This window comes from Oryzias latipes, chromosome 1, assembly GCF_002234675.1.
Source record: "Oryzias latipes chromosome 1, ASM223467v1".
Lineage (NCBI taxonomy): Eukaryota > Metazoa > Chordata > Actinopteri > Beloniformes > Adrianichthyidae > Oryzias > Oryzias latipes.
This window is the reverse complement of record NC_019859.2, coordinates 20,450,201-20,469,121: the sequence shown is the minus strand read 5'-3', so window position 1 is coordinate 20,469,121 and position 18,921 is coordinate 20,450,201. Positions and strand designations below refer to the sequence as shown.

The window sequence follows — 18,921 nt, the reverse complement described above, 5'->3', positions numbered from 1 at the left end:
TTCAGGATGTCTGGCCAATTCATCTTTCTTTGTCTCTCTTCCAAGTACTGTCATATTTGTCAATCAGCAACTGCAGTAATGAGAAAAAAGAATAATGTTTTTCTTTTTTCCTGTGGTACTTGCCCTGTCTATAATTACATTTATTGACTAAAATTAGTCTTATTTATTGCTGTATACTGTAAGTCAAGTGCAGTGTGCGATGAAGACACACTATCAGCCATTTTCACAAATAGCTGTGAAAATGTGTGTCAGTCAATTTGCTTTTTTGGGTTAATTTCTTTTTTGTTGCTAGTGATGTTTAATGGACAAAAGCCTTATTTATTCCAGGTAGGAAATTTAAATATGAACACATTTAAACAAAAAATAAAGGTCGTTCAAAATGGCATAAAATGTATTTATTTATAAAGTTGAATAACCATTGTTGTTTCTTTTAGAATAAAATTAATATGCACCGTCCTGTCCAGGGTGCATCCTGCCTTCACCCAATAGTAACCAAGACAGGTTAAGCAACCTTGTAACCCCAAAGGGATACAGCCTGTTTTAAAAAAATGGATGGATGGATGGAATAAAATGTACCCATAAACTACTGCATATCTCTTTCCTATGCATATCTAAGTAAATCAGTTATATCAGGTAACTGTACAAATTCCATTTCCCTCAGTTTCAGTTCTTCAATACATGGCTTTACACAACTTTTTTTTTTTTTTTTTTGCTTCTGATGTACAATACGATACGCCTTTTAAAGATCTTTGAAGAAACAGAATTTATTTTTTGTAACTTGGTTCTATGTCAGATAACCCTTTACCAACCAAAATGACACCTAAATAACCAGCGATCTTTGACATACCGGAACTTCTCGTATTCGCTTTTGTCCGGAACAGAATGATCTGATATACATTGATTGCATATCAACACATGGCTGCTTTTCTCCACTTCAGAATTCAGGGGAAATATGTTAATTGTGTAAGTGTTAGTAGTTGAAATAATGTAAACACTTGACCTAAAGCTTCGGTGTAAAGGGGTTAAAAACAGAGACTGAATCAAATATTTCCTCAACCTTTGGCCTAACGTGTTAAATCTCTATTCAATCAATGGAAAGAATTGCATTTTTGTGAAAGGTTTATTTAATCCACCACCAAAAAGTAAGTATCTTATTTTACCGGGTTATATTTAACAACTTAAAAGAAAAACACCCCAAAAGTCAAAACAAGGTAAAAAAGAAAGGCACAGACGGAAAATAGACTCTGATCAGATTTATCAATAATCATCAATATGAGATTTTTATTTTGAATATGGATAACTCCTGATATTCATGCATACAGTATATAGCTGTCTTAATAAATGCAATATTTCACCTACTGTATATGGACACTGCTGTAGGATAAGCAGCTTTGCCTACACTTTTTGAAGTCATTAAATGAGATCATATATAAAGTAACATTTTCAACAAATCTTTTATATAAATGTGCTATTGGCCTCTCAAAACTTTTCTTTACTTACCCAGAACCAGAAATATTTTTACTACATATCTACATGACATCTGATACAAAATAAATATTTAAAGTGTATTATGTGTGATACATTTATCTCATCACTGTAAACATAAAAACAAAACAGACATCATATTTTCACTGTACTACATGTACTGCAGAGTCAAAGTGCTTGAATAGAGATTCCTATCCTCTCTTTTTCTTACTGTGATTGTTCTCAGAGGTAAAATAGCACCGTACGATATGACAGTCTGGACAGCTCACAGAACAAGCTGCTTTGTGTAGCTATTTGGTTTGTTTGTCACTCAGCTTCTTAGAAAAAATAAATGAAAACACGGCGTATCTGTCTGTCTTCTGCTTCAGACGGACTCCACTTTGACCTGGTTATTGTTGGTCATGAGCGGTGAGGGTTTACTTTTGAGCCTCTCCCCTGCATCGTTGGAGCTGTCCTGGAAGAAGATGCGAGCCGTACACACAGACACTACGATGCGTTTGTACTCCCGCCGGAAGTTCTGGTTCAGCACACCGTACACAATGGCGTTAAGGCAGCTGTTGAAGTAGGCCATGAAGTAGCTGGCCACAAATAACCACTCCGGGATTAAGGGAACCACCACCTCCGGTTTGATTGCTACAGCCAGTCCGATGAAGTTGAGGGGTGCCCAGCAGACAGCAAAGAGCACAAAGACAACAAACATGGTGACAAAGTTTCTAACATCGTGCGGTGTTAGCTTTGGTCGGTTGTCTGGTTTGACCCTTCTTCTAACCTGGATCACCAATATCCAAATGCGCAAATAGCAGTAGGTGACAATCATGATGGGTAAAATAAAATGAAAAAACACCACTGCGATTGTATACGCTGAGCTGGCCGACTGTTCGAAGGTGCAGGAATAAACTCGGGGGTCATACTTGAGTGAACCCACAAACAGGTTGGGTACGATGGCCACCACAGTCAACGCCCATATTAAAATCACATAGCACACTGAGTTTTTGTCGCTGTACAGCTTGTCGTATTTGAGGCTGTGACATATATAGCAGTATCTGTTGATGGCGATGGCGGTGATGTTGAAGATGGAGCCGATGACGCTGACACCCATGAGGAAGCCGCTGATTTGACAATGGACAGATCCCAGGTTCCAGCCATTGTTGAAAATGGAAGTGAGGACCAGGGGGTATGGATAGATAGCCACCACAAGGTCTGCCACTGCAAGGCTCACCACAAAGATGTTTCCTGAGAATAAAACAAAACAGCCACAAGAGAAGTCATGAGTTAGTTACACAGGAAACATTGGTATGTAAAACTGCTTGCAAACTCGCTTTGATCAGAGCTTGCTTCCTTAGATGGTCTACATATTTGGACAGTAAGGAATGTGTAAGGATAATGTAAGTTACACACACTTATGACGTACGGGTAGAAGGTTCGACTAGACTCACAGATCAGGTAAACCCTGGTATGCATTGGAGTTTTAGCCTTTGTTCTATTGTAAGTGAACCCATTTGTGTTTCACTACAGAGTTGATTCACAAGAACTATCTAATGAACCAAACAGCAAACCACAGTGGCATGATGCCTTTTATTGATGTTAAAGCCCCACTCTGATAATATTTTTATCTATTTTAAAAGTGTTCCTAGTGGTCTTTTAATTGTGCTGTTTTTACCCAAAATACCCCCCCCCGTTGTTTTATATGAGATAGTTTCTGCAGAGGCGCATTAGTTTATTAGAAATCAACTTCTGAGTTGGGGGGGGGGGGTTGGCACGGAGTAAGCCTGACCTCATTTCCTATCATCCCTCTATTTACTCTCTCCTGCAAGCTTACAGCCCCTCACAACCTCAACCTATGGGGCGTGTCACACTGCTGCTACGAACAAATTACAGATTGTCCATGGATGAAATTTCAGTCGTTCATGATACATGCGTGATATACACAATCCGTACGTTTTTCTTGCGTTTTTGTCATTCATCAATCTGCACAGATGTCAGCCGAGGGTTTTAGCCGATGGGTCTCTATGTGAATTCAGTTTTGGGCTGATACGATTTTTTGGTCAGTTAAGAATTACACAGTTTATGTGTAGCTTACTTCATTAATGCAATTATCATGTCAATCCTACGCAATTATTTGTGTTTCTTATGTACAGCGTAACAATCACACAAGGTCCGTGCACAAGTTTGTGGACGATTCACGTGTTGTGTGATGGGTATATTAATCGGCCGAAATTTCCCCCTTCCAGCATTCTATACTAAGTGGGCCTCTCTTGCTCCTCCTGTCCGGCTCGTCCGGGCGGGGGAATGAGGTATCTCGTGGGGCAGTGTTCGGTGCCGTGCAGAAAGCGGGTCGCTGATCTCCTCAGCTAAGCACTGAGCAGCTGACCGAACTGGTGCAGAATAGATGGATCCAACTGTTTAAATAAAACAAAGCACCGTGTGGGCTCACTGCAGGGGCTGAAAAAAAAAAACCGGCAAGCAATATTGGAACTACAGTTTTGAGGCAGATGCCAGCTCGGACAAGGAAAACAGACGTACATAGATCTATTTGTCTGGAAGTGAATACATCAGAATGGAGTGGAGCAGGAAGCTTGTGGCCTGCCGACTGTAGCACCTCCATTACAAACTTTTTTGTATACCCCTTGTGCTATCCTAGGCACTTTAACGTTGGGAGTTGGGTCATTTAGACCCACTAGACAGTGCGCTGAACCTTTTTTCTTCAATGATTTGTGATCTTCACTGGTGTCCATGGATTACATGAAAATGTTTCCACCTTTATCCACCTTTGTCATGGTAGGCAGAACACGTCAATGTAAGGGTGGGGTCATCCAAGATGGCACAAGGGAAACTCCTGATTCACAATGATTTGAATAAAGAAAAACTTGGAAATGCAGTTTTAATCTTAATTTTCTTTATACGTGTTCTTCATCATGAGAAAAATATTACAAGAACAAGATAAAAACACCAAAACACAATTTTCAAAGAAGTGGGTCTTTAACACTTGTTTGACAAATGGTACCTGCCTCCAGTCTAGCAGATGTAACTTTCTCTGAACAGTTTTTTTCAGAGGAAAAGTAAATAAATAAATAAATATATATATATATATATATATATATATATATATATATATATATATATATATATATATATATATATAGTCTGTAGACTATTCTGATGTCACAGTAGACTGATTTGCCTTGAAAGAACATCAGCTGATTTTGTTGAAATTCAACACATGACTGGAATCTTTTAAACTCGTAAACCTCAAGAGCAGGTCGTTTTACATAACACCTTTTTCTCTCAAAGAGTTGTCTACACCAGGAGAGTGCATGGTCACCAGAGTGTTGTGTTTATACATATTGGTGCTAGACAACTATTAATCAGGGAACAGCAGGGCAGTTCTGGATCTTAATTGAGTTCATGATTTTGTTTATTAAAAATATCTATTTTACAAAAATGTTTGGTTTCTATGTATACAATTGTCGCTTTCTTTTACAATCATAGGTTTCGATGGCGCCATCTTTAAATTACAGTTTTTACTGTCACAAGCACCAAACAATCCAGTTAAACATAAATGATAAAGCCTCAGCTGCTATAGAATGAAGAAGATTGTGTGCATTTATCTCCTTCAGATCTTTTTCAAGACAAAATATGAACCCAACAACCTAAACCAGGGCTTTCAGAACTTGTGCGAGCTCCCACAAAGGGCGGCACGAGCCTCGCCATAACACCTGTTTTCTCTGGCTTTCTGCAAAAAAGTAAAGCCTTAGTAGGTTCATCTTTTAGTCTACGTGCTCAGATGTTTTCATTACATTTAAAGGTTAAAATAGAACTACTCAAAAACAGCTTTAATTTAATAATTTTTGTATGTGTTTATAAAGTTCATACTATGTGCATTAGACTTTTTTATGTGTAATATAGATTGTGGATGTGCACTAGTTCTGCAGGAATGACAGTCCATGTCTTTTTTATGTCACTTGATTAATCTTTTACCAAATGGCTGTAAATATTTAAACATAGATTAGCCTATGTCTCCAATACACAACCTGCTGCAAGCTCATAGCTAACACAGCATAAAGATGGCTGAAGAACAAATGAAAAGTATCTTCCAGAAGTTTGACTGTTCATTTGCTGTTAGAGATGTAGCTTTCTTTCATTTTATTTTATTTCAGGGGTTAGTCAGAAGTACTTCCTTTAGATATTTTTGTGTGATTATAGGAGCTGGATGGTGGTGGATTGCTTAGCCCTCTCACTTCACATGTGTGGGTTTTCTTTAGGTACTACGGCTTCCTTCCACAGTCCAAAAACAGGCTTCATAGGCTAATTGGTGTCCACATGCATCTGTACGAGTTAAATGTGCCACTGTCATTTGTGTGGTAAATGTATTGTGAGGTATTTAAGGATAATGGAAGCTACATGCAATTATGTAATAGATGCTGTCGTATAGTACCCTTTACCTAGCATTCCAGAGGTTGGAAAGGTGCATGCACTGCCTCCTTACTGACCATGGGCAATGCTGCACACACAGGGTGTGCACATGATACATAGGTGCCCGTAAGATACCCATAGGACATCGAGAAAATCTGGACGCTGCTTGTGTAATTTCCTCACTTTTAACAGCAAGGCTGCACGCAAGGTACGCTCAAGGGACATGCACCTTTCACTTGTAAAGCACTAACGGGCTCCCTGTGGAGTGCACAGGTTTTGGGAGGGTTGAAAAGAAGGAAAAATCCATACGACACATCTGAGTCTCACCTACTTCCCCCGTATGTGTTGTTTAGATCCCATACGTGTTGTTTAGACCTGTCCCATGCAGCATCCCTATAGAAAAAATGTACATGACCATTTTCCCTCATAAAGACTCAGCGAGCAATCCACAACTGTTATATTTCCTGTGAGCCGCCTGCGTGTCCCATACAGATTTGCCCATTTTTCCCTCGCAGACAGCCCCTATCTACCCCTAAGGGCAATTATTAAGGTTTAAGATGTGAGTGTGTGTGGTTGTTTGTCTCTGCGTGGCTTTGTGATGGATTGGCAAACCATCCAGGGTGTACTCTGCCATCGCCTTTAAATAGCTGAGTGATCTCCAGCACCACCGTGACCCCAAACGAGAGTAAAGCGAAATTTTGAAGATGGATTAATAAATTATTTGTGATTATGCTAAAAAGAACCCCAGAATGACTTTGGTTTATAAGTGAACATTAACAAAAATAGCTTAAAGGCTCACTGGTGGTTGGAAAGACCTGATCTGACCTATAATATGTGGAACAACCTTAACAATCAAGCAGTTGTTGCAGTTAATTTCGTTTTGAATGTTTGCAGTTGTCTTTCTGTGCTCTATTTGCATGGTAAATAACCCATCTGTCACGAAATAACTTCTTACTGTTGACAGAGCAGCTGCCTATGTGATATACTTGTGGAGATCAAACAAAAGATGGAAGATTCTTTTAATCTTTAATTTTGGAATCAACTATCCAGAATGAACGCAAGTTTGAACCAAAAGCTTCAAACATACTGTAAATGTCATCAATGCTTTTAGAAAGATTTGTTAATGTGTTTTAGAGTATTGTTAATTAAAGGACATTTTTCTTGCTAGGCTGGATCTTGACCTTAGGAAAAATACAAGTTCTATCAGAAAAAAATTAATGAATCCCCATTTTAAGAGAGTTGTTTGCCAAAAGAAAAAATCAACTCCGGATCGCAGGGGCAACAGTCCAAATATAGATCTAGACCTCGCTCTCCATACAAGTTTCTTTAAGTTCTGCAGGGGGGCCGTAGGGCACTTTCAGGTATATCTGAAAAACAGTACCTCCTGGGTCTTCTCTGGGGATTCCACTGGTGAGAGATGTCCGGAATAACCCCCCCAGGGAGGCATCCAGGAAGCATCTGAAAGAGGTGCCTGAGTCACCTCAACTGGCTTCTCTCAATGTGGAGCAGCAGTGACGCTTCTTTGTCCAGGAGTGACTCACAGCCACCCAGCAATAATTTGTATGTGGGACCTTATTGTTTTGAAGAAGAAACTTGACTTTCATAAGCCCAATTAATTCAGATAAATTCCAGATTAGTTAAAGGAGCCGTAGATGACTTGGCTTTAGATATGGTTATATATCAGCAATTTCTGTCAAAATGCTTGTGTAATGCTTTGGTTCAACATTCTTAACAACTTGAATTCCTTCTCTCCAAATTCCTATTCTGTGTGTGTAAATTGGTAAATGGTAAATGGTAAATGGCGTATCCTTATATAGCGCCTTTCTTCCTACAAGGACAAAGCGCTTTACAGTCACAGACCCATTCACCCAGTCACACACACATTCACACACACAGTCACACTCTGGTGGTCGCTCCGCTGCCAAACACAATTAGGGATGCAATGAAATACTTTCTTCCTGATTCCTTTCAAATGTAGATTTTTAGGTTCCGGCTTTGTTTTGGTTTGATTTACAACTTGTGTATTACAAAACAACTACAAAAAAATATTGCTTTTATTTGCTAACAAGCAAGTAACAATTAAGAAAAACTTGCAAGTGGCTTATACTAAGCGTGGTGTAATGTAATAAAACAGTAAAAAACAAATCCTTAAATTTAGCATAGTATATGTGTTTGACACTTAAGACCTAATGGTATGCAGTAGGGATGCAACGATACACTTTCCTTATGATTTGGTTCAATGGTGTAACATAAGGTTCAGTTTTAAATTGAGAATTGTGACATCCATAGTATATACAACAGTCCCAACCCTTTTTATCGCCGCGAACCAGTATGACATCAGACAAATTTTTCACAGACCGGTCTTTTAGATGTGGCGGACAATTACTGTAGCAACGCTACGATGAAGGAGGAACAGAGACATGACAAGATGAACTCTGAGCTTTTATTTTAACCAAAATGTCATTGTACATTGCACAGGTGTCATCACCCCCTCCCCTTCCCATACTCATGGTGCAAAAACAAATTATTTTATTAAATCTAGTTTTCATTTTTTTGGGAGTCGAAGGCTCCTCTTCTGTCTCCTGGTTGGGCATTTTAGCTTGGTAACGAAACTTTCCAAAGAAGTTTGTTTTTTTGCTCATTTAGCTAGTTCCTGGGTTTTATTTTAGCGGTAACCATTCACGTGACTGAGAAGAGCGCTTTGGCCTGTGTGACTTAGACGGATGTAACAGAGAATCTGGGAATTTTTCAAAATAAAACATCTTTCAGATTCCAAAATAAATAAAACGGAAGTTATGTAAGTTCTTTCTGTGCGACCCGGTACCAACTGACCCATGGACCGGTACCGGTCAGCAGTCCGGGGGTTGGGGACCACTGGTATATGACATATGTGTGGTAATGTTTCTCCCTATGACATATTCTTAAGTCAACATGACACTATTTGACAAGTCGAGGCAGTTTAGTTTATGAAGCCCTTTTTAGGTTTTATTTGGAAGGCACTTTGAGCCTCTTGTTTGCAGACTTCTTTTAATTCCAACAATGACTTTGTGAAAACATGATTGCCCCACTTTTTAGTGATTCCTTATATTGATACATTAACTAGGTAGTTAGTTACACCTTGGTTGTATCTGGTTATTTAACTAACTGCTGTCTTCCCATCCCATTCTCTGTAAACCCTAGAGATGGTTGTAGGTGAAAATCCCAACAGAGCAGCAGTTTCTGAAATACTCAGACCAGCTCATCTGGTACCAACAACCATGCTATATTCAAAGTCACTTAAATAACCGTTCTTCACCGTTCTGATGCTCTGTTTAAACTGCTGCATGTAATCTTGACCATGTCTAAATGCCTAAATGTATTGAGTTGCTGCTTTGTGATTGGCTGATTAGAAATATGCATAAACAAGAAATTGACAGGTGTGACCAATAAAGTGGCCAGTTAGTGTGTATTTGTATAAAAAATGTGGAGTAATGCAGTAATATAATCTTAAGTCAACGTGACACTATTTGACAAGGCGAGGCAGTTTTGTTTATGAAGCACTATATACACACAGATATAATTTCAAAAGCACTTTGAGCCTCTTGTTTGCAGACTTCCTTTAATTCCAACAATGACTTTGTGAAAACGGGGATGTCCCACTTTTTGTTTTAAAGTCCTTCTCACTAATGATACATTAGCTACGTAGGTAGTTAGCTTTCTTGTGCCAGTTGCATTTTGTTATAGTGTGAGTACAGAGTATGAAGAGTAAAAAGCTGTTCGACAAACAACTTGAATGTAGTTTCAGATACATTTTAGTCTTCTCTGAATTTCAGGTTTATGCAGGCCTACAAACTACATTTAAACATTTTTAAATTAATGTTAGTTCACTTCAGCAAGAGAGTAAACTTAGCTTCATAAGATGGTAATAGCTATGAAATTCTTCCTAATTAGTATTGGTAATAATGATCAGATCCAGAGCTGTGAATTGAACTCATGTATAACTGCCTCACAAACATTTTTATGCTACTTTTGGTGGACATATTGCAATAAAATATAACTGTTCACATTGTTTGTACTATATTGCAAGTTTTAATAGGTTTTTATTTTGTAAAGCTCTGCCATCGCACCTGTTCTAATTTGCTAGAGAGGGAAAAAAATTAAGAAAAAGGAAAAGAGGAGATTTGAATTATTTCTTTTCTAAATTGTTCTGCTAAATATAAGGTCATTGCAAAACAAATGGATGAGCCTAAAGAACCAACAAGGACATAGTCTAAGGCTGGTATGTATTTCTCTGGGAAACATAATAACTTAGTTTAGTGACCCTCTGCCACTATTTTAAGTGCAGAGGCAGGCTGAAACATTAGATGAAGTAGCCATAGTTAAGGAGAAATATTTACACTACCTTTGAAAAAGTTATTGTAAAAGAGTGGAGCCTAAACAAAGAAACTGGAGTTTTATATAACAGATATAAATCAACATTGGCTGTTGTCAGTGTTGATGAAACTTTTTTTGTCAAGCTAAAAGCTTGACGAAAGCATTGATCCCAGAAAGGATCCTGAAAGTGTATTCTGTTCATGCTTTAGTGTTACAGATCCATCGCACCTACTGAAAAATAAAACGTTTGATTAATTGCACCAGGTTGCATCAGCATACATAAAGAAACCTCTTGTAAACAGCTGCTTTCGTGGTAAATCTGATGAATATCTGCAGCCGCAAACTAACAAGCATCACCAAGCGGGAAACTGTGACCAAAGGCGCTGCAGGAAGGTGGGCCACACGGAGCGAGGGGAAATTCTAGAGCGCCTAAAAGCTGCGAATAATGATGCACAGGGAAAGAAAAATTACTGGTGTGACAAGCTGCACACACTTGTGTGTGGAGAACACCATGCCCACAAGGACAGTGAGGGACTTCATTGATAGTAAGAAGAGCATCAGAAAAAGGAAGAGGGGCCTTCAGGGACAGAGATAGGGGATTAGTGAGGACTGCTTAAACAGAAGCTAAGAGATAGGATAAAGATTTTAAAGAAAAAGCCAGAGTGCAAACTTCAGCAAGGCAAAAAAGAAAAGTGCTTTTTTAGGATGAAAAAGGTGTCAAACTTTAAGTAAAAGAGGTGAAATAAGTGGCCAATGCCTCAAATAAGAGCACAAAAATAAAAACCCAGAACCTATTAGGTTGAGCTCAGGAGAAAGCTCACTCTTTGGCCACACAGACCTCGTGAACTCCCTGGACACCAAAGTTGCTTGCAACAATGCTAGATGTTCAATGTTCAACTTGGTTAAAGCATCTGCCCCGAAACAATGAATACATCTTGCCCTTTTCCCTTATGACTATTTTTCTCCTGCAATTAGATGAAGAAGCTTTCTACAAAGACGACAGTAAAGTGGACAATAGCAGCGGGCCCAGATGGCATCAGCCCAATGCGTGTAAAAGCATTCATAAATACAGACTCAATCCATTAGGGACATCTGTCTGTTTCCATTGCTACAATTTTGCAAGAGGCACAGGAAACAGACTCAATACTGAAAGCTGAGAGGAACGGCCTCCGAATTTGTTATTTGTTTTTTCGTTTGTGTGTTGGTGATGCTGAGTGCTCGTGTCAAACCATAAAGCCTAAATAAATCCCCCTGATGATTTCCAGAGTGTGAACTTCAGCTGTCACCCTTTGATGTTGGTGAATAATGAAAAGGAAGGAGGTCCCTGCTGCTAAATAATGCATGTTTATAATTGTCAACAAGGCCTCCACAATGTGCATGCTTGGCAAACATGATCTACAGACTGTGTAGCAATCAAGAACACACAGATTTATCTCTCAGGCTGTCCGGTGGTAATCCTGCACGCTGGCCGTGAAAAACACTGCACCCATCTTCAAAAACACGTCCTGTTTATTTGAAAATAAGATTAACAAGCAAATACTCTACTCATAGTGGCCTGTTGTGACAAATTGGAAAATTGCAGCATTCAGTCATGCACCACTTTCACAGCTGTCAGTTAAATGTCAGTGGAATGTGTAGGATCATGTACAAAGGCACTACAACAAACAAGATTTCTACTTTTTTTAAGTGGACTTTACAGCATCATGGAGGATGTGAATCCATCTTTACACTAGCTTTAAAGACCCAGTCCAATAAAAATGGTCTTTTGTTGTTTTTAACATGTTTTCGGGGTATTTCTCTGATGATAGAAGAGCTATATAAAAAATATTTACCTTAAAATTGCATTTCAGAGTATTTATTTATTCAAATTGCTGTGAATAAGGAGCAGAAAAAAAACAATTGGAAAAAGAGAGGTTCCACCTAATAAACAGAGGCGCATTTCTAAATAACTCCTGCTGCTCTTAAGGAACTAAGTCCTTGAAAACAACACACATTTTTAGATTTCAGCTAAAAAGGGCGTAATCATAGTTGAAAAGACCACTGGGAACACTTTTACAATTAAAAGATTGGGGTGGGTTTTTAAAAAATGGTGGCAATTTTGTATTGATTTGGCACTCCCTCTCTCAAATGACACACAATCCCACCTGACCATTAGAAGCAAACCATAGAGCAGCTGTCCAAGAGAACTTTTCACAAATTCAACACCAAGTATAGCAAGTAAGCATTCATTTGGTCCATTGCTATTTCTCATTGAGCAGCATACTGTGAAGAATTGGGTGCACCTGCTGTTGTAATGATATCATGTTACAGCTAAGAATCTGTAAATCCGATGTGTGTCATTCAGCCCTTTTAGTTCTATCCCTATTCAATGACCCAAGGGGTGGACAAATGTGTCTTCCAAGGATGCCTGTGGAATCGTGTTTCTTATTTGCTTTATCCGTCTGTAAGTGCATTACTGTATGAAGCGTAAAATGCACAGCACATGGAAATATTCTGTCTTATATTTCACTGAGATCGAAAATTTATGGAGCCAGATAAAACTGTTTCATTTTGTGAGAGGCAGAAAAGGCGGCTGTGTGCCCACTGATTTTAATCACGCTTTCAAATAAATCTCAATTGTTGCCCACAAATTATTGTAGGTTTTATCCGTTGATGAATTGATATTGATAATTGAAATGATCAAGAAAATAATTCAAGCTTCATTCTGTCACCTAAATGTAATACGAAAACACGTAAATGGGTGGAATTAACTAAAACAACATTTAAAAAAAAAAAAAATTAAACTACTCCAGGCTCGCGAAGGGAACACACCGTCTGCTTTAGATATTAGACAAAGATCGTATGTCATTTGGTTGCAGCTTATCCCATAAGAACCCATGGTGACATCAGTGTAACAGAAAAATATCAGAAATGGATTCTCTCTGCTCCACTTGTTTTGTAGTAAAACACACATAATTTTAATTTTAACAAAAAATGGGTCTGGGCTCTTATGTGTTAAGAAAACCCACCAAAACTAATTCCTAAATGTTGTCCTTTCCTTAAAGTCTCACTCCGATCATCTTTTTATCTATTGTAAAAGTGTTCCCAGTTGTCATGGTTTGAGTTTCTTTTGTATTGGTTTTTGCTTTCTGTCTTGTTCTGTCATGGTTAAGTTCTGTTTCCTGTTTTATTTTGAAAGGTTTCCTGTCTTGTCTTGTTTCTTGAGTTTTACTTCCTTTGGTCCCCATCTGCCCTGATTGTCTTCACCTGTGTCTTGTCTGCCCTGTCTGTTTATAAGTTCTGTCTCTGCCTTCCTCCTGTGCTGGTCCATTAACTTCTGGTCGTGTGTTTAACGTCTTCATGTGTCTTCGTCCGTTCATGCCATGTTTCATGCCCCGCCACAGTGAGTTTTTGTTTTGTCATCCTGCTCTGCAGCGCTTTTTGTTATAATTAAACCCTCTAGCCCTGAACCCGTTTGCCTCCCGCCTCTGCGTCTGGGTCCTACCGGCTCTCGAGCCACCCCTGCACCTTGACACTAGTGGTCTTTTGATTATGATGATGCAGTTTTAAGCCAGCCTAATCTTATGATATTTTTCTGATTTTCATCGAGACAATAATAGATCAATCATTCTTGCTTTTATTTTTACCCCTATCGAATGCTCACGGAGACATGGAAGTAGCGGCAGAAAGCGGCTTTTGCAGCAAGATGGACGGAGAGGGTACCAGGATGTGAATGAACGTGATTACCGATCGATGCTTTTGTGCTTTTTAAAAGAAATAAATCTGATCTCTAAACATCTTCCGTGTCTTCAATGCAATATAATGAGACAGAGAGAAATGTGAAGGTATCTGCTGTAAATCTATGACGTGAATAACAGGAGAAATGATCGGCTAGTTAGCATGTAGCCTACTAGCCTTCGAATGTAAAGCCACTGCTAAAGAGTATGTTAATAAAAGACAAGTCCTGAATATTTTTATTCCTGTTCGACCCTAAACTACAATATCAGCTAGTTAATCATTTCGAGGGAACAAAATAGTATCTTGTGGGAATGGAATAGTATTTCGTGTAAACAAGATATTAATTTGTGGAAACAAGATATTAATCTGGGTGAACGAGATATATTTTAATTTTTTAATGTCAGGACACGGGCTCCGTAGTTAGGTCATCTGTTTTATCTCCTTTTTTTTCTCTGTGGTTTTTGCCCTGTCTCAGTTTATTCATTAAATGCCCATGTTTCTGCCACCAAGCCCAATGTCCTGCATTTTGGGTTCTACGTCTTCAGTTCCTGACAGTTGCACCCATCTGATCCTTTAAACACAGGCTTTTGTTGTAATTGGGAAGATTTTAATACAAGAAATTGCGAAACAGGATCATACAGAATTTAAAGAAGCCAATTCTAACAGATAAATTTAGTTTAACGCCTGTAGAGAGGAAGGTTTTTTTTATATTGACAAATAGTGCACATACAGGATTTCATGTAGTGACACTTAATACAAGTGCAAATTTGTTTATCCCTTGTGCTATCTTAGATGACCCCACCCCTACATTGACGTGTTCTCCCTACCATGACAAAGGTGGATAAAGGTGGAAAGATTTCATGTAATCCATGGACACCCGTGAAGATCACACTTCACTTCAAATCATTGAAGAAAAAAGGTTCAGCGCACTGTCTAGTGGGTCTAGATGACCCAACTCCCAACGTTAAAGTGCCTAGGATAGCACAAGTGTTGCAGTAACAGAGAAGGCAATTGAGGTAGCAACATTTTTTTTCTTTGCCAGGAGATTGAATAAAAAAGAAAATGTTAATAATACTTAAAATAATAATACTTAAAAATAAATAAAGATACCATAAAAATAAATAATAATAATAAAAGTAAGAAATGACACTACAAATGTTTCAAATGAGACCATGATTCAACGGTTTCAGCCACTGAGACAGAAGCAGCAGATCATGATAGAAAATAGGCATGATAGAAGAATATTATGGGGATTTTTAAAGCAACTTTTTTTTTTCTTGTATCACTAACAGGAATTTCTCAATTTTCATACAAACAAAAGAAAAAGCCAGAGGACACTAGGGCAGTTTTTAATAGGGCAGGTGCTAAAGCCGCCCCTAGGGCTCTACGTGTGCACGTGCCTGCACTTTTTGTTTGAAATACTACAGGGAGAAAAGGAGTTTTAATTTAAGTATAAAAATGGCTAACATTGATCATATGGGATTTAGCAAGGATTCTGGAAACTTTTATTCACAGACATGTGACAGGATGAGGTTCAGGGAAATGCTGTGAATGACAGCAGATGAGTTTGATCTGTTGCTGTTGATCTGTTGAGCATATATCACTGAGCAGGACACCAAAATGTGACTGGTGTTATCAACAAAAGAACATCTGTCTTTGATCCTGAGCTTCTTCTTTACAGCCTGCAGGTCTGCCAGAGCAGGCGCCTGTTCATACCGATTCCTCCAAAAAATGTTGGCATTGCTAGATGTACAGTCTCAGGCTCCAAATTGTCAGACAGCCACTCCAGTTGTGCTGTTGAGCCATTTACATACACACACATAAAAAATCTGTGAAGCTTTTAGAAATGTTGTCAATGCAAGGATTGGCATTATTTGCTGGCATTAACACATATAGCTTCAGGTGTAGCAAATGTTACCCTAAACATTCAACTCTTTACTCTTGTTCTTTCTATCCATCTATTTTCAGCAGTCATAATAATGTGTTTTTTGTCAGTGCCTCCTTAGCAAATAAATTGCTCCACAGTGTTCAACAGCTTCTGCTAGTTTATTATGAGGGAATAGGTAAAAATATTCTGCCAAAACATGATCCTTAAAAAAGGATTTGTGCGTGTGTGCAGGAATCAGAGTGCAGTGTGGGGGGAAAAAAAGCGAAAATCTTAAATTTTACAAACAGCAGGAATGTCATGCAAGCCTTCAAAAAGTGTAACAATGCTGTTAAAGGGTTTTAAACCCTCACACAGCATTAACAGGGCTGACCTTGACAAGGTGAAATTCCTATGGGCAGCTGGCTCTTTTGGCTGTTGGACTCTCTCTCACTCCCAGTCTCTGTCACTTTGACTAGTCCTGTTAGTGACACATCACTCTGAGCTTTCATTTAGCTTGGGGAGAGATACGGCCTGGTGCTGTGTCCCTTTCCATTTCTGCAATCCCCCACTTTCAAGCAATTCCTGTAAGGATTTAGGAAACAAGTGAAGCATTTTTGCTTTCTGCACCTTGCAATGAATTTTGACACAGCCCCAATAGCTGAGAACTAACACAGGTCATTTTATTTTAGGTTGCATTTTTTTTCACGGTGATGGAGGATAATCTCGGGGAAAGAGGGGGACTTGATCCTTCCTCAGAGCTGTCAAAAGTAATTGAAAATTAAACTGATTTAAAGTCTAAAGTCTTTTTTTTATAAAAATTGCGCTATTTTAGCTTATCTTCAGCAACATGGGAGACTTAAACATGAAGGAAATAACAATTTACCAGAGTCCTCAGTAATGTTTAGCCAAGGTTTGCAGTTTGTAAGGAAGGAATCCCAACTATATGGAGGAATAGTTCAGGAAACTTGGTTTGATTGGGTAAGGAATGCCAAGAGTGAATGTGCTCCAAAAGAAAGAGTGGTTTGGTAGGCTTAGTTCAAATGAGCAGGAAAATGTTGAAAAATTTGGCTTGGTTTGCTTTAGACCTAAGTTAACTAAATGTCAAGAATTCACAACAGAAGTCTATTTGGGGGCGATATTTGTCAAAACCTCGAGGAAAACGAAGGCGTACATGGATCTAGTCATCTACACTGAAGCAGAGCAGGGAGCTTGTGGCTTGACCTTTAAGCTTCAACATCAAGATTTTTCTTCTGCTTCTGATTCACCACGATCTGAATGAAAAAAGCTTTTAAAAAAAACTTCAGAAATTCAGTTCTGAGCTTAATTTTCTTTGTACATGTCCTCCATGATCAAAAAAAGAATGCCACTATCAAGGTGGGTCTTTAAACATTAGTCACATGGCCTTACGTGTGGTGTGGGTTGCAAGTGAAAGGTGGGCAAAACATTTTTTGGATTGTAGACCGCTTGGTAATAAGCCCGTAGAGCGAAAATATTCAATTACATATTTCTCTAAGGGGGTTCTTGGCACACACTTACAGACAGGGGGAAGTAGGGGAGACGCAAGTGTGTCGTACAGAGTTTTCATTTTTTCAACCATCATCAAACCTCCGCACTATGCAAGGGGATATTCAAGTAATAAGTGCTCCTCCTTTTGTGCAGCCTGGCTGTTAAAAATTAGGAAATTAGACAGACTGTAGTTTGCATGAGCATCCTACAGGCATCCTCCGGGCATTTGCGTATCACATATATACTCTGTACGTGCAGCATTTAGACCCAGTCAATAAGGAAGCAGTAGTGCACCTTGCAAACGACAAGAGCGCGACATAGGGGGACCTTAAGACAGCATCACTTGTACGCCATAATTGCATGTAACTTACATTATTCTCACAAATACTTCACGATACACTTACCACACGCACAACAATCGTGCATTACCTTTTCATTGGACCCTTAAGGTGGCCTCACAAGCCTCAAGGGAACTGCAAGATACATATGCGCTCCCCTTAAAATCCAGCTGCTGTTGTCTAGAATCTTCCATTGGCTTGGACAACCCAAAAACCCACAAGGGTCAAACCCCTGTAAGGGCGCATATGGCTAAGGTTAACCTCTGCATAATCATCAAACAGGACTTGACCTAATTTAAATGCACATCAGTCACTCTGCTTCCTCATTGCTCTTTGCCCCTCCTTGCTCTGCCTTCAAACTTTAGCTAAAACTCCAAAACCTGTTTGTTTTAAACCTCACCACAGATCTTAGGTTCATTTGAGCTTTAATACTTGCTTGGACAATTCAGGGGTCTAGTCACAGCAGCCCCCTGCCTGCACCAAACCATGCCGAACATTTTAACAGGGTTTATTGCTCGCCACCCTTGACAAAACACAAGATATTCTTTTTTTTTTTTTGTTAAGGCAGAGCTACTACATGTGCTTCAACAGTTGATGCTGCCGACTCTTCCTCCTAGCTGGCAGACTTAAAACACAGGACTTATCATAGGAGTTATGTTTGCAGCTGATATCATTTATCAGCTCCAGATCCATTCAATTTCCATGTAACTTTCACTGGTGCATTCCTAAGACTATAGTCTGTCTATATAAAATACTGGTTGCAGGTCCTGGGTGGTAATGTATAGTAGCACAATGTTACCACCATAACATTTCCTGCTCACAATACAAGCATGCACACCAGCACACCTTTGCAAGTAGGACAAGCTACATGTGCCAGAGAGCAGAAGGAGAGTAATCACAGCAATTAATGAACCGTACTTTAGGGTCAACTATACTCTGTGACGGAACAAATGGTGTGCTGGGGTAGCAGCACACCCTCTAAAGAGGAAATTTCTGTGAACTTAACAGATTTAACCAGAAAACATCCTCCTCCTATTCTAAAGACTATGATTAACTGAGCCAGTGTCTGCTTTTTATGTTACTCTTTTGACAGTACAAACAACAAAAATCTGGGACAACTGAGACATAATTGGACCTTAGCCCCAAACGAATTAAATCGTAAATTGTATGCACTTGTACAGCGCTTTTCTACCTTCCTCGAAGGCCCAAAGCTCTTTACAGCCACAGTCCCATCCACTCATT

At 39.0% G+C, this 18,921-nt stretch overlaps 1 protein-coding gene across 1 annotated transcript in view; it reads right to left on the bottom strand.

The window, feature by feature from the left end:
- Window positions 1-693: 693 nt before the first annotated feature.
- The window catches only part of mtnr1a (melatonin receptor 1A), a 78,151-nt gene continuing 59,923 nt past the window's right edge, over window positions 694-18,921 (bottom strand). Inside the window, exon 2 of the mRNA XM_004065955.4 lies at window positions 694-2,718. Coding sequence (XP_004066003.1) covers window positions 1,850-2,718 — 869 coding nt within the window. The 3' untranslated portion in view covers window positions 694-1,849. The remainder of the gene's footprint in view (window positions 2,719-18,921) is intronic.